Source organism: Canis aureus, chromosome 10 (genome assembly GCF_053574225.1).
Source record: "Canis aureus isolate CA01 chromosome 10, VMU_Caureus_v.1.0, whole genome shotgun sequence".
Taxonomy (NCBI): domain Eukaryota; kingdom Metazoa; phylum Chordata; class Mammalia; order Carnivora; family Canidae; genus Canis; species Canis aureus.
The window spans coordinates 38065495-38087329 of record NC_135620.1 but is presented as its reverse complement, the minus strand read 5'-3'; the positions used below and the strand labels follow the sequence as shown (position 1 = coordinate 38087329).

The 21835-nt window shown below is 40.3% G+C and overlaps 1 protein-coding gene across 26 annotated transcripts in view; it reads left to right on the top strand.

Moving 5' to 3' along the window:
* Positions 1–9711, top strand: part of BNC2 (basonuclin zinc finger protein 2) — a 436884-nt gene extending 427173 nt beyond the window's left edge. For 21 of the 26 annotated variants that reach the window (XM_077912048.1, XM_077912060.1, XM_077912069.1 and 18 more), the window contains one exon: positions 6468–9711. In XM_077912048.1, coding sequence (XP_077768174.1) covers positions 6468–7128 — 661 coding nt within the window. In that variant the 3' untranslated portion in view covers positions 7129–9711. Of the gene's footprint in view, positions 1–4883; positions 4918–6467 lie in introns of all 26 variants that reach the window. The other 5 variants (XM_077912071.1, XM_077912063.1, XM_077912066.1 and 2 more) reach the window with 4 other exon arrangements.
* The last annotated feature ends 12124 nt before the right edge of the window (positions 9712–21835 follow it).

Below are 21835 nucleotides of genomic sequence, written 5' to 3'. Positions count from 1 at the left end.
GCCTTGATGTGTCAGATACAACTCAAAAGTAAAATGGTTAGGGAATGGGCTGTCGGATATCAATTCTACACTTAACCTGAGCATCCGGCATACACATTTTCCATCTACCAATCTGCCTTCCCAAATGCCATTACTACATTAACATTTTTTATGCATTCCACAGCAATGACAAATTGTTTTCTAACTGTAGCGCCAGATTTAGTATGCGAAAGACACGTTTGCCTCTGCCAACAAACCAATAATTCTCACTAACATCTTCAGAGTTACAACATTTATAAAGTTGCAAAGTGGAGTAAACAAACCATCTGTTTGGCTTTTCCATATATGTCATGCTTTCTTATTAGCATATTACGATTCATTTAGTAAACAAATTTGGTGATTTCGTTCACGTCAAAGTTAGGTCGGAAGCTTGAAGATGATTAACATTGCTGGGACATGCACATTAATACATTGCTTCCTAGGCAAAGTTAAATGGCTTCTCAGGAGAATCACCCCTTGTTGACAAGATGAGACTGTCAATTTTGTTTGCCTGCCACATTAGGGGCCGTGAGGGGATGGCAGGCTCTGAGAGAGGGGAGTCATGTAGGCAGCATAATTCACTGTGAATTGAGAAAAGAAGTCTAATTCTGATAAATGGTCGACCCCAATACATCCTACCTGTTATTACAACAGACGTGCCGTATCTGTGCAGTAAATTAGCTAAACCCCTAAAGAGTTTGGTGGGAGCTTATCTTCAAGTGAATAATTTGAATGTAGAGGGAACTGTCTGCGTGACCAGTATGGATGATTTGTTTTATATTGAAAGAGATTGAAGTGACTGAATTTCATACTTTTAATTTGCAAGAATTTGCTTAGCTTTTATTTCTTGCATTAGTATGTACTTCTTTGGGGATTTTTTTTTGAGCATTTACTAAAATTGTACATTGTGTATGTGAGCTAGAGATGGTTTTCAGCTCTTCTGGAGAGGATCTTTAAATAACAACCTATAGAACAACTATGAGTTTTGAAGAAATGTGTACTATCTAAAATGTCATTTAACTCACAGAGCTGTGAGCCTCCTACCATTAATACAAAAATTTTGAGGAGTTAAATATAACAGATAATGTCATAGCAATCCAGATAAGAAGAGAATTAATGAGGGGCAGAGGTTTTAATTTTGCATTTCTGTGGATTTAGATAGATGATGTACATTTCTGTTCAAGAGTATTATTGATTCAATATCCCACAGTACACTCATCTGGCATCTAGGTTTTTCCAGATTGGTTACAAATTTATTTCTCTATCCTCACATATGCATACACACACACACACACACACACACACACCATATATATGATATCTGTTATGTATACATCACTGATCATTCTGGACAGTATAATTTGAGGTGTGTGTGTGTGTGTGTGTGTGTGTTGAGTGGCAGAGATAAACAAGAAAATAAAGATAAAAATCCAAAATGGAGCCTCAATTCTATTTTGCCTGAAATATTATTTATCAAGTATTTTGTTTCACTAAGTTTAGAATGGTTCAAAACTGATTAAGAATTCAAATTTATTAGATTGTTGAACTTCTCGTGTGACCTATGATCTGATTCACTATTCAGTTTTGACCAGTATATTCTTTTGGACATGAAACTTTTTCTTTAAAAAAAAAAAGTTCTTTTGGGGACTCCTGGGTGGCTCAGCGGTTGAACATCTGCATTCAACTGGGATCATGATCTCACAATCCTGGGATCGAGTCCCACATCAGGCTCTCTGCATGGAGCCTGCTTCTCCCTCTGCCTCTGTCTCTGCCTCTCTCTTTCTGTATCTCTCATGAATAAATAATCTTTTTTTTTTAAAGTTCTTCCCTGTATATCAAAGTCAAAGTTAAAACTTCAAAACACTATTTCTTTTCAATGTTTTTAACTTTAATTTTTATGAGTCAACATTGTTATTAAGTTGGACTGGCATTAGAACATCAAAAGAGACATGAGAAAAGAAATGCCCACCAAGACTTACTTTCTCTCACTTGCATTTATGAAGTTACTTAACTGTATTTGATAAATTCAGTGTCTTCTGTGGTTTGCATAGTAAAGTTTTCTTTCTTTTTTTTTAATTGAGACATAATTGACATAAGTAAAATTTTTATTAAAGAAACAGAAAAAGAATGGTGGTCCACTTTAGTCCAGTTACAGTACTTCCACTCAGGATCTCAAAATGTTAAGTTTTATGACCTCCCCTATCCAAGCCTTCATTACTCTTTATTCTTAAGAATAATGTTAGCTTTCAAAAGGCATTTGGCAAACTCGCAGTATGGAGAGAATAGGAAAGAGTACAGAGATTCAGAGGAAGCAGTTGTAATTCCAAGCATAGCCCAAGTGACAGGGCTGTGGCATGCCTTAATTATATAGCATTTCTGTGCACCACACTGAAGTATTAATAGGGTCAGAATTATGCTTTGCTCTATCACAACTGCCTTTTCTTAAATATTCTGTTTTGTGCTTCCAGTCTTGGGATCTTTGTTTTCTCTTCAACAATGTATTTTGGGAAAAGCTGCACTAAGACTTGTGCATATTACTGATTGAAGGCGAATAAAAGTATTTTTCAAGTATTTGCTATGTGCAAAGTATTCTACTTCAGTGAAGGAGAGTGGAGGTTAAATGAGATCTAGTTTGCATCCTTCTTGAAAGTGGCCATCTTGGAGCCCCATTTTGGACTCCTCTTTTAGGGTGTAGCACTGTACTAATTAATACCAGATCCCTGTTAAAACCATATCCTTACCCTTTCTACTTAGGAACTCATCTTCTCTCTCCATCCCAGTCATTTTTTTTTTTCCATGAGAGGGATTTACGTCTATGTATCAGCATTTCCTACCTAATCAAAGCAAGTGGAAAGAGCTTTCATGCTGTTTATTTTCTTGTAAGTTATAATAAGTTCTAATATAGATTTTTGTTAATGATTATTTCTCTCTCTATTCTGGAGATAAAATATCCACAATAAGTCTATATCTAGAAAAAGTAAAAACTAAATCTCTGGAGAACTCAAAATTAGGTTCCTTCATAGATTCCTCCTTCCTCTTACCACATACATCTGCACCTTGCTTCCTCTGCTCAGGTCCTTCTATCTCCAGCACTCTCTGGCCTTCCTCCCATTTTAGGATCCTCTTCTCTGTATCTGATGGTCAGTAGGCATGAGTTCTTTCTGTGTCTCTTCCATCTTCCCTATCTTTTTACCTCTTTAATTTTGCTGATCCAAATAAACTTGTAAATTGCCATTAGCCCTAGGCCTTTGTATCTCTTTGTGAGGACCATGTTTTACGACAATTAATGGTTTGGATCGACTGACTCCAGAGTCCAACTATAGGTCTTTGTTAAGATCAGGTGCTGCCTTTTGTCTGCTCAGTAGAGACCAAACCTAATCTCTTAAGGAACAGGATCAGTACTTGCTAGAGAAACTGTCTGTCTTCTTTCTCTACTTCTCTCACTTTTCCTCTTTCCATCCCAGTTACTGTGAGTTTGCTAGAAAACCACCAAGCTCACTGCCATGAGGATGAATGAACAGACTTCCCACAGCCTATTCTTCCCATCCCCACTTCATGTGTTTTGCATATGGTATTTAGGAAGATTATTAAACAAAAATGAAATAGATTAAGAAATGAGCATAAAAGAATCAATTCTCTTGAACTGTGGTTGCATAATGGAAATCGACTATCATGAATGAACCCTTGTACTGAAGTTATGAACAGCAGAGCTAATGCACTGCCATGAGTTCATCTTTATTATTGCATTACACCTGAATCAATTGATAAAATAGCCTTTTTTTTTTTAAGCAAGGGATGGCACTTAATTGAATAAAAGTCAATGTAATTATATTAGCAGAGGCCAACAGTACTGCTGACAGCGGAAAAGGGACACTGTTGAATAGAGTGCCAGAGCTGGTCTACACATTTCTGCACATCGTTTGGTTGACAGATATTGAGGGCTGGTACATCATCTAATTAGATTACAGATTTCTATTGCTGTAAGTGAGAAATGAAGAGAAACATCTCTTCCTGGTAACATCAGTAGAGATGTGTAATTTCACAAGTCATCTCAGGAAAGAAGTGTCCATCTGGGTGATCAGTGTGTCCTTTTGTCAATGTTAATTTATTCTTCCTTATTCAGTGTGTCTTGATATGACTGCTGTGTGTCTGGCTGCTGTTTTTTCAGCAGTGAATCTAGGAAGTGGTAACTGCAGATGTGTGAGAAGCAACAGAGTTCTAGATTACAGTCATCACAAAATGTGTGCTTGTGAAATTAAGAAAGTGGGGAGGGTGTTAAAAATAATAAACGGGTAGGATTTTGTGGGCTACTTGCAGTTGGCAGATTGTTTTATCAATAGAGTAATAGGACGCAGTGTAACTTGGTTTCCACATTCTTATAATAACTCTGAGAGTGTCATACCCACGTGTCAGGGTAAAGACCACGCGGTAGGCAGTTCCTGCCCTCTGCTTAGCAACCTGCACTTGGAGTCATCTGCCATCTGACACCGAGGAAACAGGGAGCCAGAGTGTCAGAGCAGGGACTGTGGGGACAGCTTCTGTTTATCACTCACACACTCACACCCTGCATGCATCCGTGTAGAACTCATTTATGGATGATAATGATGCTGTGGATTTGGTTTATCTTAATTCAATTTATGATTTTTGGATTATACAGCTGATCTGAAAATCATCAAGACAGCATATAAGTTGATCGCTTATGACAGAAAATGATTTTGTGATCAGAACATTTTAAATCCCTATTTTATTGTTTAAGTTTTTTTTAAACCAGATGTCTAGAATGTGAATTTGTTTTCTCTCTCTCTCTCTTTCTCTCTTTCTCTCTCTCTGTCTCTCATTCTTGCTTTCTTTTGTGATCGATTTAGCAAAAGATTAGAAAGCTGATCTTATTATCACAAGGTAAGCTCAGCCTTCCTAAGTGCAGTGTGGAGAGGGCTGCTGCCCCTCTGCTCCTTAACACCCGGAGTGCTATTTATTGTCTTGTGTGGAAAGGTGGAGAAGTCTTTCCTACCTTTCTTGTCTCTGAGGCACATACCTCTCAACCATCTCTAAGAAATTAGCCATGCTGGTCACAAAATGGAGTGACTCGTTTTGGTCTTCCATATGTTTTAATTATAATCAGGAGGTCTGTTGAATGTTATACTGGCCATTCTAGGTCATTTCTATTATCACAATTACTTCTTCAAGATGTAGAGCTTCTGACATTATCAAGAAGCTTTTATGTATCTGTGTATTTATTTATTGGTGTATTTTTTGGAAGGGTTTCCTTCAATTTAGGTACTTGTCAAACATGAGAGCCTTTTCAGGTGGTGAGAGGTATATGCCCAAGGGCACTTTAAAAATAAATGGGGGATGTAAATACAAAAGCAATGTTTTCAGATAGATAATAACATATCAGGCTTTGTAAATCATGACATCCCTATGGATGCTGTGGGACAAATCCTATCTTTTTTTTTTACACAAGCAAAGCACTTAGTAGAGTAAAAGTTTTGCTTGTCTCAGAAATACAGATTCCAGTTGTTAAAATAGGGGGACCTTTGTTGTGCTTGATTTGGGGGTTATTTATTGTGTGGGTTTTTTTTCTTTTTTGTCCCTTTGGGTTTTTTTCTCTTGTTTAGTGTGATTTTTTTAAACGGTGGGTGGGTTTTATTTTAAAAAATAATTTCTATTTTTCAGGTTTTGTTTTAAAGGATTACATTTTAAAAAGTTGAATTACTTGGTGAAAGCATTTTCAACTCTAAAATGCAGCAGCTTCTGAAAATGAAGCATAGTTTACCATTAGATTAGTTGAGATTCCAAATTAATCTGAGGAAAGGAATTTATGATATAGTCTGTAACCCTATTTCAAATTGCTAATCTATAAAACTAAATCTTTTCCTTCCTAAGATGTGAATGAAGTGTAGAAAGGTGAGGGGTAACTTTTTGGAAGTTAAACTGAAATTATCTAGACCATTTACTTTTTTAAAGAATTGACCTTTTTTATACCTCTAAATAAAGCACTGAAGGAGAAAAGGGGCTTGGCTTTTTTTTTTTAGGTGTAAATTCGAATTAGTCAGTTTAGATGGGCAGCATGTTTCCATTCTTTTATCCTATTTAATATATATTCTGCAATCTCTGCTGTGAGATTTTCTGTAGCTGATGCTGCTACCTAGTAAAGCTAACAATATCATTGAGAAAAAGGTGTGTGGATTTGCATTCATTCTACCATTGAAGAATTTTACTCTTATAAAAATTATGTTAATGAAAAGCTCCCCTTACTGCATTCCCCACCACCACTTATTCCCAAATCCTGAGAATATAGAGAAATGTTTGCTTTTGTAATGGTGTAATTAGCAATGAATGTGCTTATTTGATGCCTGGTGGAAGCTGAATCAATTTTAAAATGTTCTCCTTTTTCTCACCCTCCCCACTCCCCATACACCTCCCCCCCTTCCCTCTTGTTTTCCTAGACACAGTGCCAACATAAACCTGCATCGCAAACTGTTGACCAAAGAACTCGATGACATGGGCCTGGACTCAGCGCAGCCCTCCCTTAGCAAGGACCTTCGGGATGAATTTTTGATGAAGATCTATGGTGCCCAGCACCCCTTGGGGCTCGATGTCAGGGAAGATGCCTCCTCTCCCGCAGGGACTGAAGACTCCCACCTGAATGGGTACGGGAGAGGCATGGCAGAGGACTACATGGTCCTTGACCTGAGCACCACCTCCAGCCTCCAGTCCAGCAGTAGCATCCATTCCTCCCGAGAATCCGACGCAGGCAGTGATGAGGGGATTCTTCTCGACGACATTGACGGGGCGAGTGACAGTGGGGAGTCCGCACACAAGGCCGAGGCCCCTGCCCTCCCTGGCAGTCTCGGGGCTGAAGTCTCAGGATCTCTGATGTTCAACAGCTTGTCCGGGAGCAATGGTGGGATCATGTGCAACATTTGCCACAAAATGTACAGCAACAAGGGGACTCTGAGAGTGCACTACAAAACTGTGCATTTGCGAGAAATGCACAAGTGCAAAGTCCCTGGTTGCAATATGATGTTTTCCTCTGTGCGAAGCCGAAATCGGCACAGTCAGAACCCTAACCTCCACAAAAACATTCCCTTCACTTCAGTAGATTAGTCTCAGAACGGACACTACAGATGCCAGCTCTCACCAGATGGCCTACATATTTGAACTGCCATAGTCAGTGTGTGCTTGTGTACCTGGGTGGGTGTGGGTGTGGGTGTGTACATATGTAGACCTCTGAGTCTACATATACACACACACACACACATATTTTCTTTTATTTAGATATAAAAAGATAAACACTAGGTGCTTTTGAAATTGTTTTATTTTTCCTTTATAGTTTTGGGAAAGGGGTGGAATCTTTAATTTAGGGTAAAAACAAAGTACCCTTAAAACACACACACACACACACAAACATAAAGTGTGCAACTAGCCCAAATTCTGACAGAATAAGAATTCTTGGTCCTGTCCAGAGGGACAATTTGTTGTACCCATGACTGTTGCCTGCAAAAAAATAAAAGGGAAAAAAAGAAAAAAGAAACAAAAAAGGAACTTCTTATAGTTGTCTTTTGTGAACTTTAAGGTTTTGAGAGAATCTTCAATTAAAGCATGGCAGATTCACCTGTAAATATTTAGCCTTGAGAGGCCAATGATGTAAAGCAATTGTATTGATGGTTGTTTAACTCTTTTGTTTAATTTTTACAGTTACATCCAGCTGTTAGATATGCAGGAAAAAAATAGTTTGCTGGCTAGCTCTATTCATTTATGTTAGCATTAATGCACATTTAAAAAAAAAAAAAAACATGGTCTTGTTTTTACTACCTGCTAGATATAGTGATAAAGAGGTGCTGGCATGCTTCACAGCACAGATCTGATTTTTTAAAATGTCCTGTACTAGTACATAAATCCAGTCATGCACTTTTTTTCATACACTACAAGGGGATGTGTAATATCCATGCTTCTTTCTTATCCTTAAACTATTGCCATACTTCAAGTAAGTGTCTTTTTTAAAAAAAATTCACGTGTATAAAAATGGTCTGGTCAGTATAGGGCACAAATGCCAAACAAAAGTATTAGTGTTAACACAAAACTGCCAACTTTGCACAAGTTTCCAGAAAAGAAAATACAATTAGTCACTCAACATAACCACAGGCCAATTTGTCGGCCACCAGAAAACCGCTTTTAAAAAAAAAAACACTTGGTGATTCTTTCAAGTGCCGAATGTTATTAGAATCAACATTGCATCCTTCTTGCTTATATGTTAAGTTACATAAAAGGAAAACAAAATTATGTGGTGTGAAACAGCCAAGGCATTTAGTCTTCAGAGGCAGGATAATATTTCAGGATACAAAAGCTCAAACTACTCACTATGGAACAAAGCTGAATACAGTAAAAGTGTTGAACACTCATTTCTAAGGACCTAACCCTTCTCCTTTAAAAAGAAAGAAGTCTGAACTGGGTTGGTCTGTTGTATGGCTGTCTAATTTGTTACAAGTTCTGCAGTAGTCCTATGATTCAGGCCTGTTTGATAGACAAAATCAAAAGACATTTCACAGCAGCAGTACTTGGAAGCTTTGAAAACATGTGCTGAACTTGAATTGAGCAACACTCCTTTCTGAAAAGCCAGACGAAGGGGGGTTTAAAATAGGATCTCTCACTGTTGAGTGTTTTGTGTTTCCCCACATGATTTGTCAGAGAGAAATGAAAGCAAGCCTGAAACCAAGCAATTGAGAGTGAGAAAGAGGGGGAGACGATTCTCCAAACCTTTTTTGTTTTGTTTTGTTTTGTTTCCGATGTTTACACATGTTGCCTGAGCTGGTTAACCACATGGGCAGCCCTCAGCTACCACAACATACTGACTAAATGATGATATTTACTCAAGTTCGGTCTGTAGCCAAAACCATTAGGATGTGCATTGCAGACTGTGTTTTGTTGTCTTTTTTTTTCTTTTTTCTTTTTTTTTAAATGGGGGGGACAGATAAACAAGGAATATTTTGTCTAACAGTACACAGTAACTTAAAGAGAATGTATTTCTTTTCTGCATTTAATGGCCTCAAACATTTCTCTCATCGGTCTCAAAGTTAGAAATACCCCCTTGTTTGAACTTTGCATGTTTCCATTTTTCATATGTTTTGTTATTATTTTTTCTGTGTTCACATCAGCATTCACTTCCGTTAAATTTGCCAAAGGAAACTGTTAATATGTTTCTGTTGTTGTTATTATTCCTGTAGGATTTATTGTACCTCACAGTATTTATTGTTTCCAAAAATAAGCATCATTAGTTGAGGATTCAGTATTTTTATTTGTAAAAATTTCAGAAACAATAGATTTTTAAAGATAAGCTAGACTTGTCTAGAAGCTTCATCTTTTCATCTCCTTCAGAGGAAGCTATGGGGTTCGTTTAATTCATTTGTTCTCCAGTGAGGAAAGACCAAAAGTATTCACAGTACAAAAGAAACCATATCAAACACTATGTCTGTTAAATGACAAATGTTTACGGTAAAAAGCTGAGGAATTAGTAATAACCATTTTTGTTTTCTTGTACCTTTGAATTCCCCAAAGTCTTAATTGCTTTATTTTGGTGTTGTGTTAAATTGAATAGACAGAGATGTTTTCCTTTGTTTTATACCATATAAGACTATGTACAGTATGTTTGTGAAAAATTGAACTAGAATAATGAAAGTTTGTTTGCAAACATTTTGGTCCTCTTAGCGTTCTCTGTGTTGCGCTGTTGCCCCATTACCAAATGATTCAATTCAAAAAGGGTGGAAAAAATATTTTTAGTATCCCAACAAAAGATTAGGGAAACACTAGCTTTTCAATTGTGATAGACTGAATTACACCTCGTTTTACAAAAATAACACATTTTTATTTCAGTGATATTTAAAAATTACACTCTTGGTTGAGATATTAGAACTCATCTTGTACAGAATCAATGTTTAGTCTGTTTAATTTAATGTCAACTAAAAGGTCAAATAGCCCTAGTGGGTGAATTACATAGCTGTCAGCAGGTCACATCAGCAAATGAACCCGGCTTAGAACAAATGTTTGTTACTTGCCACAAACTGGGCTAATGTGAAGAGCCAGTTAGAATAGTCCAGAAGTAATGAGATTCTCAAAGTAGAATTTCCCTTGCTCGGAAACAGGAACGTGTTCATCCTGAGATTTGCCAGAGAAATGGCAAGGAGTCCTGGACAACTGGCTCTTTTTAAGCATCTCGCCTATTTGCTACTTACTACTTTTGTGCCTCAAGTGCCCAAATGTTATGGTGGCCTTCTAAATGGATGAATAACACTTTCCAGTATAAAGCCTATTTGCTTTAAAAGGGACAGGGGGAGTGGATGGAAGCAGTACATAAAATGTAAAATTCTGAAATGCACAATGCTTCCTGTCCCAAAGTGTTGCTTGTTCTTGGGATGTGTGCCTGAGTGCAGTGTTTTGACTTAACTGTAAATCTAGTTAGGATGGTGATCCCAAGACTTATTTGCAAATGGGAAGGAAAAAAAGATCAGCATTTTAATCAATGGGCCCTTCGACTTTGTCCGTTCCGACTCGTTTGTTTCTTCATAGGAGTTTTCTACTGTGGAACAGTTTGTCTCTAGCTGCATCCATTCTGTGCTGGCTGAAAATTAATAGTGATGCAGATTTTCATCCAAGTAGCTTTTACCCATTTGATTGATTATAAGCACAGTTTTGTTACAGAAAATGAGTCAGTATTATTAATGTACATGTTCACTAGCTGGTGTTGAAACTTACTGTTTTGATCATTTTAAACTATGTTTTTGTACAAATCAGAAAGGCTTAGTCTGCTTTAGGGAATATCTGCATGCTGCAGAGAGGGACGACAAAGAGCAAGAGAAAGATGATAAGTAATTTGGTTTTAAAAATGTGATTTAAAAGCTTGACATTCTTTGTTCTATTAATTGTATTAAGATAAGTCAACGCAGTGTAATGCATCTCAGATCTTAGTCTAGCTGTCCAATTCAGCCTGATGCCTTTTAAAGGTTTGAAGGTATTAATGTTTTCCTTCTCCATGTGACAAACATTTTTTTTAAAACGTTTTTAGCACACTAGTGCCACAGCTCTTGTAGTATGATTTCTTTGGTCATGAATTTCCAGGCCCTTTTCCAGTAAGAGGAGAAAGACACTTAACTGGTTAATAGCCCTCTTAGTATATACATTGCTCTTAAAAAAAAAAAAAAATCTTTGAATATACTAAGAACAGGCTGTTGAGAGGCATTCTCCCCATTTTACTCAGGAGAAACCAAGCACTAGATTCCCACCAAATAAAAAAGTGACCTTTTGTTCCCCTTCCTATGTACACACCCCGGATATGTACCAAGCAAATGAGAGTGGGGGCCACTGGCAATTAAAAGACAAAGAAGCCCGTGGACATGCTGCTAACTGCTAACAGTTGACCTGAGCAGTCCTAACTTGTAGTTGGTCTGTTAGTGTTGGATTAGATTGACTAACAGTAAATAAAACTCAGCTGTCATAAGACACACTACATCTGCTATCATAAAGAAACAAGTCATTCAGAAGAAACTTTCTTTAATCCTCTGGAGACACTCCTTTTCTTAACTTTTAAACAATTATAACAAATTACATTTTTTAGAAACTTGGAATATTTAAATTAGAGGATTTTGCTTCTCCCTCCCATTCTTTGTTTTCTAATGGGAAGCGTCTTAAGTGTGTAAGGAGGGCAATAAAAGGCAGGTGCTAAAAGACATTGGAAGGAATGAGTTTTTCCAAAAAGCAGAGTAAGCGATACTAAGTAAGGGATTGGTACCTGCCCTGGTTTGGGGTAGCTAGAAAAGAAAATAGAGAATGAACCGTGAGTGTTGGTGCAGAAGAAAGGTCTGGTACAACTGTGCCTAGCAGCGGGTGAAAGCATACCGGTGCACTGCCCCGCAGAGCCCCGTGACCAGGTGCTCCACAGCACCCCAGTCTGAACAACGGGGAAGGCAAAGAAATTGCATGGAATAACAGGTTCCTATGGGTCAGAAGAGCAAACAAGGGCGGTTGTGGGATTTTTTTTTCTTTGTTTTTGGTTTTGTTTTGCAGGTGGGAAGTGATGCCAGGGTCCCTTAGGGGCGTAATTAGATATGATGGGTCACCAGGCAAGGCTGGTGGTCAAACTGTGCTCTTAAGTGTATTTTCTCCCTTATTACTTTTGCTTGCTCCTGTAGCCATGATGCCACTTGGCTAGACTTCTTGATCATTTACCTTCCTAAGAAGCATAAAACTTTTCTGTGTTCAAGTTTTCCCTCAAAGCTAAACCATGTGGTAGTCTTCCTCATGTGAGTATTAAGACCATATCTGACCCATCTCAGACTCATTTCCGCATTCCCTATAGTTGGAAAGTTGCTCCCCATAAAGGGTAACTTGAAATTAGTTTGTAAATCAACCATAAAACTGACAGGTGAATTAGTCTGCATTGGTCTGGCCCAAATGTGCATCCTTCCCTGTGTCCTTTCGTCATCCCCATTCTTTCCATATCTTGCCCAAGATGAAGCTTGTGGTCACACGGCAATAACTGGACATCAAATATTGTCTTTTGGCATTTGTTGAAAACTCCAAATGCCTAATAACGGATTTTTTTTTTAGAAGAGCATTTTTACAAGTACACCAAATTGGATCGGCATTATTGGTCATTATAATGCTATATATATTTTTGAAGCAACATACTAGACTTGTTATAAGACTATCTTTATTTTTTTCCAAAGTGTTATTGTAAATTCATTTGACCTTTACTGCAAAAAAAAAAAAAAATCCTTTTTTTATAGAGTATCAAGACAAGGCTCAGTTTGTAACAAATAGTGGACCATTAGGAAAGAGGAGAGGAAAAAGCTGGGCTGAGTAGTGAGAAGCTTCAGTTCAATTTCACCTCATATCTTTCTAATAACTTACTTGTCACTTTATTACCTTCCAGTAATGTGAATGCTGCTGACAAGACTGTCACACTAACAGCAGACAACACCCTCTCTGCTGCAGTCCCAGCTCTCCTGGCTACTTATTGCCCTGGCCCTGAAGGGACACAAACTAATAGTGTGCTTTCCAGTTCAGCACTTGGCCATCAAATATAAAAGGATGCGTAATTGCCTGTTTATCCCTTGTGAAGGGGAAATTGAGTACAAGGGCTCGGCTTTCCCAGAGTTCCCTGATGTACACACACATTCTCTCTCTCTCTCTCTCTCTCTCTCTCTTTCCCGCTCCTGCTCTCCCTCCCCTCCTCTTTCTCTTTCTTCTTGCCTTTCTCCCTCCCCTCCCAACATACAAGCACATGCACACACACACACACACACACACCCCTACTAACCTGCATCTTTGGTAAGCCCGAGGCTGCCTCTCAATGCCCGCCCCAGCTATTAAGTGGACAGTAACAAGATGACTTCTTAAATAAAGGGGCAGTCGAGAGACCCCGTGACAGCATTCTCTGTGTCTTCAGAAACTTCAGTGTTGGAATCCCATGCCCACTCACTTGAGGAGTCCTGAGTGTGGCCCCCCGTGACTTGAGCATAATTTCCCACAAGTCAGTGGCGTAGCAGAATTAGATCACCCCATGTTCTGGAAGGAAAGCATTAAAATATTTTTCTTTCCCTTCAAAAACTACATATGTTGGAAACAGATTGGTTGTGCATGGTGGTCAAAAGTTGTCGTTGTTTTAGCTTTGGCAGCTCACCATGGGTCTAATGGACACACGTACCTTGAAATGACAACCTCCCAATCCATAGTGTGACATTGACCAATCAACGCTCATTTTGTTAAACTGGACTGACAATCTAAAAAAAAAGTGGGGGTGGGGTGGCGGGGAGGATGGGGCTTTTTACTTTAATTACTAAAATAGGGACTACCCTATATGTAAAAGGTAAGTTCTCCGCTTTGGGAGACTTTTGGTAACTAGAAGTACAGTGAGCTTTACAGACTGAAGGGACGAGAGGACGAAAGGTACAAAGGAGGAACGCACAAAAACGTTGTATTCCAAAATACCTTGAGCCCAAGGGGTATGTAAGTATCGGCTGCTATTTATGTATCGTGAACTGTTCTGAACAGGGAGATGATGGCTGAAAAGTGGCTAGGTAGTGGCCAAGTGAAGTGCAAGATGAATCTGTGTGTCCTCCTTGAGGAACTGGGGGACCCCATGACCCCTTCCAGTCTCCTAGAAGCCAGTCTGCCAGAAGCTGTTGAACCCTGCCGCCAATAGTCACATCACAAATATATTTGTCAGCCGAATGAGGTGTATGCAGGCGTCCTCTCTGATGTGAACTTTTGGAAAGACAAAAGCAGGAGACGTAGAGATAGAAAGCCTAACTGGTCTTTGTCAACAAATCTGTGCAAAATAATTTCATGAGCCAGTCTGAGGACTGGGAAGAAAAGCACTTTGAACAGGATTCTTGGGGTGAGAGAATAAACAGTTGGCTTGATGTTTTGTCAGTTCCCCCCGTCTTTGTATATTATAATCATTTATCAAACATCTTCATACCATCTTAAATGAATTAAAAATTCAGTTGCCAAAATTGCACAGAATCTGCTAACTAGTATTAGCTTTTACCCTTGAAATTAACAGGGATGTTTGAGGACACTTCTAATGTTTTCTTTTTAATGCTTTAAAAAAAAAAAAAAAGTTTCATTTAAAAAAAAAAATCTTTGAAGGGAAGGAAGAGCAGAAAAAGGTATTTTAACAAAAATGGAGACATAGATAGTATAAAAATATATTTCTTGGAGAGAAAGAGAGTATCTAAATGCTATACCGAGACTTTATAAGGCTTCCTGTTGCCAAATGTGATGTTGAAATAACGCACAAGGAAGAAGGTGAATCAATCCATTATTAACTGGCTCTGCCCACTTCTGTTGCGGAACACAAGGATTGAGAGGTGACCCTGGGGAGCCCCTGGATATGTGAGAGCCCTGTCAGCTGGCCTTGTAAGTGTTTTCCAACAGAAGGGGAGACAGGCCAGCCCTCTGGGTGTCCCCCAGCGAGGGGAGCCGGCCTGGCTCAGGCACAGCTTCTGAGAGGCCCCGCTGCCTGCCTCTTCCCTGCTAGGACACAAAGCACCCCCCACCCCACCCCACCCCCGCCAGTGAATCAGTGCTGCAGCCGCGAGGAGCATTGATTCACGGGGTCTGAGGCTCCCCAACTCCCAGACAATGTGCTGAGTTAATAGGTTCACTTGAGATGTATAACTAAGGTTGATTGTTTATTTTTCTTCATCTAGTACTCAATTTGGAGCATTTTTGCATGTATCTGTACAGAGTAATCCATTCCTCTCATTGCCTATCTTAATCTCCCCTGACTTTTCCATTCTCTTTCCACTCCCGCCCTGTGCTCTCCTTCTGATCTCACCTACACCCTTAAAAAAAAAATCCTTGCTGAAGTGAGAAGATAGAACACTGCCTCCTTCGTCCTGCGTTTGATCACTTTGGAAATGTGTGTGTTCCCTCCTGTCCAGGGTTTACATAACATGAATCGAGTGAATTAAATGTTCTAGTATTCTGTATCAACCGGATAGGACTATCTAAGATTTACAATAGATGGTGCACTTGCTTTCCTGTGCAAACTTTGGTTCAGCTGCCCTGCAGAGAAGTCTCACCATTTTCCTACCAGTGCCAGTAAAAATAAAATAAAATAAAATAAAATAATAAAATAAAATAAAATAAAATAAAATAAAATAAAATAAAATAAAATAAAATAGTGCAGGAGAGCTAAATGTGGATGCATGGAGGTGTCGGGAGGTCAAGGAAGGTCAAAGAACCAGGAGAAGGCTTTGGTCTGAGGCCACCTGGGCATGACGCTCTGGGAGAGAAAGCTCTCTGTTCTCCCCTGCGGGTCACGGCCTAGTCATTCTAGAACTAGCAAGATCCCTCACACAGTGGGGAGAACACACGACTTTCTGATTCACCCCGAGCCCACCTGTGTGTCTCAGTAACAAAAACATTTGACTCGACCTGCATATTTGACAGCAGAAGTGGCCAAAGGGAACGGAAATATCTTGAGGAGGAGAAATTCTCACCAAGATACGTCCTCTCCCTCCCCCAGAGTTTGGGGGTCTGTGCTTTGTCCCTGTCGTCCCCTCGACCTCCAAGCCGTCTCTTCGGCTAAAGCCTGTCGAGGAGCCAAGGCTGCTCCGGCCGCCGGCGGCATCCCTGCCCGTGTGCTACTCGTGGCGTTGTAGCTTCAGAAATACTGTGTGTACCTTGAGCAAGAGTTTCGTTTCTGTTTTGTTTTGCTTTTTGGTTTGTTTTGATTAGTAGTCTAAGGGAATTAAAATTTCTTTATTTGCTGTTTCCTTTGTTGTATTTTCTGTACTATAACTGTCTACAGTATGTCTTTTGCATAAAATGCATAAGGGTTTGGGGATGTAAATGGAATTTTATTCATATTTTGTCCAAATACCTCTTGTAATTTGTATCAGAATTCTTGTACAATTTTTATATTAAAGATTTATCAGTCACTGACCCCTTCTTTCCTTCTTGATTTGAAGAAACCTCAACAGACTCCAATAGACCTTTACAAAATACACTTAGTAACACTTCAGCTCACATGGTAATTCACTGTACTGAAGCCCACTTGTATAACTCAGAGTCCGTCTCCTATTTGTACTGAATCCTGGTATTATTGAATACTCTTCTTAGGAAGATCAAACTCCTCTCTTGCTCAGATGGCGAAGCTGACTCAGAGCTATGAAGATTGTAGCCAGTCCTGACGGATCCCAGCAAACACTGCCCAGAGTCTTCCTCACCAAAGCTATCCTTTGAGGGATGACTTTTCTGCATCTCTCCAGAATTCCTTTTCCCCAGAGCCCTTTGCCCGGGTTCTTTTTAGGAAAGAAAGACCAAAGGAAGAATTTAGGCTATCTTTGCCTCTTAGCTTTCTACAAATGCATTGTCTTCCCTCCCCCGCCTTTGAAATTTGTGGACAGCAGCCAACAGGATGATGACTATATTTTTTTTTTCAGACTAAATGCTTGTGTTTCAGTTTATATTCCCTGGGCTGTGGTTTTCTGCAGATTGTGCTTCTTATAATCTAGAAATAAAACTAGCAGAAGGAAAGATGTCATAATCGATGACATTTCCTCCTCTTGTCATACTGCTTGAGGGACAATGGGAAGAAGCATGTAGAAGGTGCCTCTAACTCAGCACTGTTTACTACCACCCCCACCGCTGACTCCCATCTTAGCTAAAAATTCAGCTAATCCAAAAAAAAGACTAATTTTTCCTGGAGTTTCCTTTCCAAGTTGGCATTTTCTCTTCTCATCTCTAGAGCTGGATCTGTCCATCTCCCCACCTCCTTCCACCCACTGACCCATCACCAGGGAAATGAGTTACCCATACTCTACGGCACCCACTGTCCTAGGCAGTGGGTGCCAGCAAGGGGTGGACAGCTGCCATCAGCCCCATGCGAGGGACCAGCCAGCCAGCCTTGGATACCACAGGCTGAAGGGCCCTCCAGGGCAATGGGGTGCCAGGCACTGAGCCTTGATGGGGCCTCCCTCCTTGATTTCTTCTGAGCACCCATAGGCAGGTTTGGGGGTAAGGGCAAAGAAATGAAAGGTTAAGCAACTTTGGAGAAGTCAACCTCCGTTGACGCATGTGGTTATTAAATGTCACGGATGTATTAACGCACTCCTGCAGGGAATCCAAGCATAATTATGATCTTTTCATCTGTCATAACACGTCTGTAATTGGCAAGAATTCTCCCTTGAACAGCTCCTTCTTCTTAAAAAAAAAAATGTTGGTTTAAATGCTACTAAATGGTAGAAATCCTCCCGTTTAGCAAAAAGGCACCCATGAAGACAGTTCTTGGCACAAAGCTAATCAAAATTGTCTGGGTCATGGCCACTTGCTCTCCCGAGCCACTGGAAGGCTGGCCGTCTGCTAGTTTGCCACGTGTCACTTGACAATATGACAGTAGATTAAGTGCTACTAATTTAATAAAGCTGCTCTGAGGACAGGCTTGATCTATCAATGAAGAGCAGTGAGGATCGCATTGGCTGGGGGCTCCGGGAGGGGCAGGCGGAGAATATTGAATTGCTTGAAGTAATACTGGGAGGGAAATCTATCGATCCCCAGTAAGACGCAGTTATATTTAGTCACCTGACTCCCGGGCACCCAATCATTACCCATATTCATCAGAGATGGGTAATGAACAGAGGTATTGATTAACAGGGCTAGCTGAAGAGATTTCCCAACAGTGCTAGTTCACATTGATAGGTCTCCAATGGGAACAGAGGCCATGCAGCCCTGGAACATAACTTACTGTGTTCTAGGTCCTTCCATTGATTTTATTTTGGGAGGGGAGGGAGGGACAGTCTTGCACACAGCGATGCTCCCTTGACCTTTCTCTGAAACCCTCCTTGGAAAAAAAAAAGAAGAAGAAGAAGAAGAAGAAGAAGAAAACCAACTCACGGCCACAGTCAACAAGTAGACAGCCCTGCTGTTTTCTGCTTCTATCCCGGCTGGCTCTCCTACCTCACCTTTGACTGCTGTGTGTGTGTGTTACCCTGATTTACAGAAATGTGCTCGAAGCCGGGACATGCCAGTCAGAGCTCAGAGCCATCAGGCATACGAAGCCTCTCCTCCCCTAAAGATCAACATATGGCTTCGGGAAATTATCGTGTTCGGCTAATTGCACCAAGTTGGCATGGTAGGAACATAATGAGTCCCGGTTTCAGCATGCTGACCCCAAACCCAGTGATGCCAGCACATAGTAACTTTCCAAGCATTTTGCCTCATGGCAGGAATCCTCATTGAGCTGCTGTTTGCAAAAGGCATTTGGTTAGATTCCTAGCGCGCGCCCTGGTCCTGCGCTGCCGTGTTCCAATCCTGCAAGCGAGTTTGCTGTGCTGTGCACAGGAGCACTTGTCCTTGCGGGAACCAGTGGTGACCCGAATGCCGTAACCTTCGGCAGCCCTGTGCTGCCTGATGGGCGGCATGCTGCTCGAAATGCTGATCTATAACTAGAAACCATTAAACCCCGGGGGAGAAAAAAGTAAAGGATTAAGACAAGGACAGCTGTAAAAAATAAAGCTCAAATGCATCATTAGAAACCAGAAATTCACAAAGTACAACTGCCTGTCATCCACGCTGGATATTAGCAACACTTGACTTGTAGATGAATGAACTGCTCTAGGAACCTAAGTCACCCTTAACCACCGCAGCCTCAGGGAAGTTTCTCTTTGTTCCGGTCTCTCCTTATCTGAGCCCGGGTTTTCGATGACGTTGGATTTCATTTGCCTCCGATTATCCTCATCAACCTGCCCTAATTTGACTTACCTTGGCCAGCAGACCTTGTCTTCCTGAGGTACAGCCTCTCCTTCGACTTTGTCTTTTAAACACGCCACCTTCGCCTTTTCTTTGCCCGTCTTTACTTCCTCATTATAATGTTCAGTTCAATTTCTGTTTTCTTCGCTGATACCATTAAAAAAAGAAAAAAAACCAGTTCAATATCTTGTGATCCTCCGGGGTTAGACCATACCTTGACTTCTTTCCAAATGTAAGAGCTTAGAAGGAAAAAATATATATATATCAAAGCCTTCAATAATTTTGAATCCAGATTTCTGTACATTGTGTAGAAACTTCAGGTCTTTGGAATGCTCCAGAAAATGGTCATAAGCAATTCAAGTTGGAGGTTATCAGTGGTTTGGGGCATGTGCTGTGTAAGGTTATTTAAAATTATTAGGCCACTTCCAGGTTTTTAGAGAGATTCATTTTTACAAATATAAATGCTATTAACAATTCAAAGCACTCTCATAATTCCCCATCTTTGTTCTTCCTCATGATCTCAATTTCAATTTTTGTGTTTTTTTTTTTTTCCTTAAGTGGAGAATTTCCTTCCAAAGTTTCCCAAAGTCATTTGCAGGCTGAAAACAAGACACTTATTTGATTATTTTCAGATGTCGCATCAATTGGTCTTCAGCAGAAAGTAATCCTGCAAGATGTTCTGCTTTTTGTTCTTTCAGAAACCGCAAACCTGTGTTTTTGAAAAATATGACTTTCTCCAAAGCCCTGAGCCTCACCCTCAGAGCTCACATGTGAGGAGGGTTTCAGGCTCACACACGGACTTGTTTTTGCAAGGAAGCAACAGAGTCCACTCAACTTTTAGTAGATCCCTAAGCATAAGTAGAGAGTGGGAAAGCCAGGACATGGGTGAGATCCAGGAGCGGGGGCTCACGTGGGAACTGTGCTCTACGCACCTGGAAGATGATTTGTTTCTCTAGCCTGCAGCTTGCGGTACTTAGCAGGTGATCAGTGCACAGTAACAGAATAAACAGAGGAAGGAATCAGGGATGAAGACTGGTAGATGCAGCCTTCTGCCAAATACCAAAGTCAAAGCTAGCCTTACCATTAGGTGAAGGAGGCAGCTGTAACACTTGGGTAGAATGCATGTATCAGCTATTTGTGGCCTTTGAAAAGCAAATGGTATAACAGAAGCTTTGAGAAGGAAGACCAGGATTCAAAGTGCCACTGAAATGGCCTTACTTTGCCATTTTTTTCCATCTTGTATGCCGGGACCGGCCTGACCTTGTCAAAATCTGAAACCCATGCGTGGGCATCAGGGCTGGAAAGGGGTCTCCAGAAGCCCTGTTGTCAAAATGTAGGAAAGAAAACAGCAAATGGTCAGAAAGAGTGGGAGAAATCGCCTATTCTCTTTCCCCTCAGTTTTCTAGTGCCTGCCTCAAATCCAAGCTACTGCCAAGAACAGCAGCAGCAAAGGGAATCTGTAGAAGCCAATACTCTGCACCCCAACAGGTGCTGCTGTCTCCAGGGTGGGGAGACCTGTTCTATCTCCACCTACCCTCCCACCCTTTGGTCCTGGAGGCAAACACAGTCACTGCAGAGCACCAGCTTTCTGGCCAAAGGACTGAAAAGGCAAGGTTGGAAAGTTCCAGAAAGATCATGGAGAGGAAAAGGTATTTGAAAAACTAACGGCAGCAAACTTTCTGAATTTGGCAAAAAGACACAAACCTACAGATTCAAAAGTTTCCTTAAACCCAAACGTGATCAAGTCAAAGAAATTAACACCCAGATGCAGCGTAATCAAATCACTGGGTTCCACAGATTAAAAACAATGACAATAACAACTGAGAAATATACTGCTTTACATATAGGGGAACCGTTGGAATGACTTTTTTCCTCTGAAACCAGGAAAGCCAGAAAAAAGGAGAACAATATTTTGAAAGTGCTGAAAGAAAAGAACTGTCCACCCAGAATTCCAAATCCAGGAAAAATATTCTTCAGGGATGAAGGTGAATTAAAGACATTCTCAGATGAAGGAATTCTCAATTTTTTTGTCCAGGATACATGTTCCAAGAGAAATGTGAAAGGAAATTCCTTAGAAAGAAGGGAAATTATACCAAAAAGAAAGTTTGGATCCTCACAAAAGAAAGGCAACAGAAATGATAAATATGTGGGCAAACATAATACATTATTTTTCTGCTATTAATATTCTTTGTAATCTGAAAGCAAGAACGATAGCATTGTGCGGCGGAGTTTTCAATGTATGTGGATGTAATACACGGATGACCACGACGTAAGGCTGTTTCCTGCATGGTTCTACTCATGTGACATTGTCTGGAAGACAAAAGAAGAGGGTGGAGAAGAGAAGGGGTGGGGGTGCTGCTGGGGTGCTGGGGTGGGGGCACGGGGGGCAGCGGAGAGGGTGCAGGAAGGTGTTGGGAGAAAAGGAACCGCACAGTTTCCTGTTTGCGGTGGTGGTAACACCGATCTATATATGTACTGAATTTTATAGAACTGTCCACAGAGAAAAAGTCAATTTTACTTAATTTTTAAAAAGATTTTATTTATTTATTCATGAGAGACA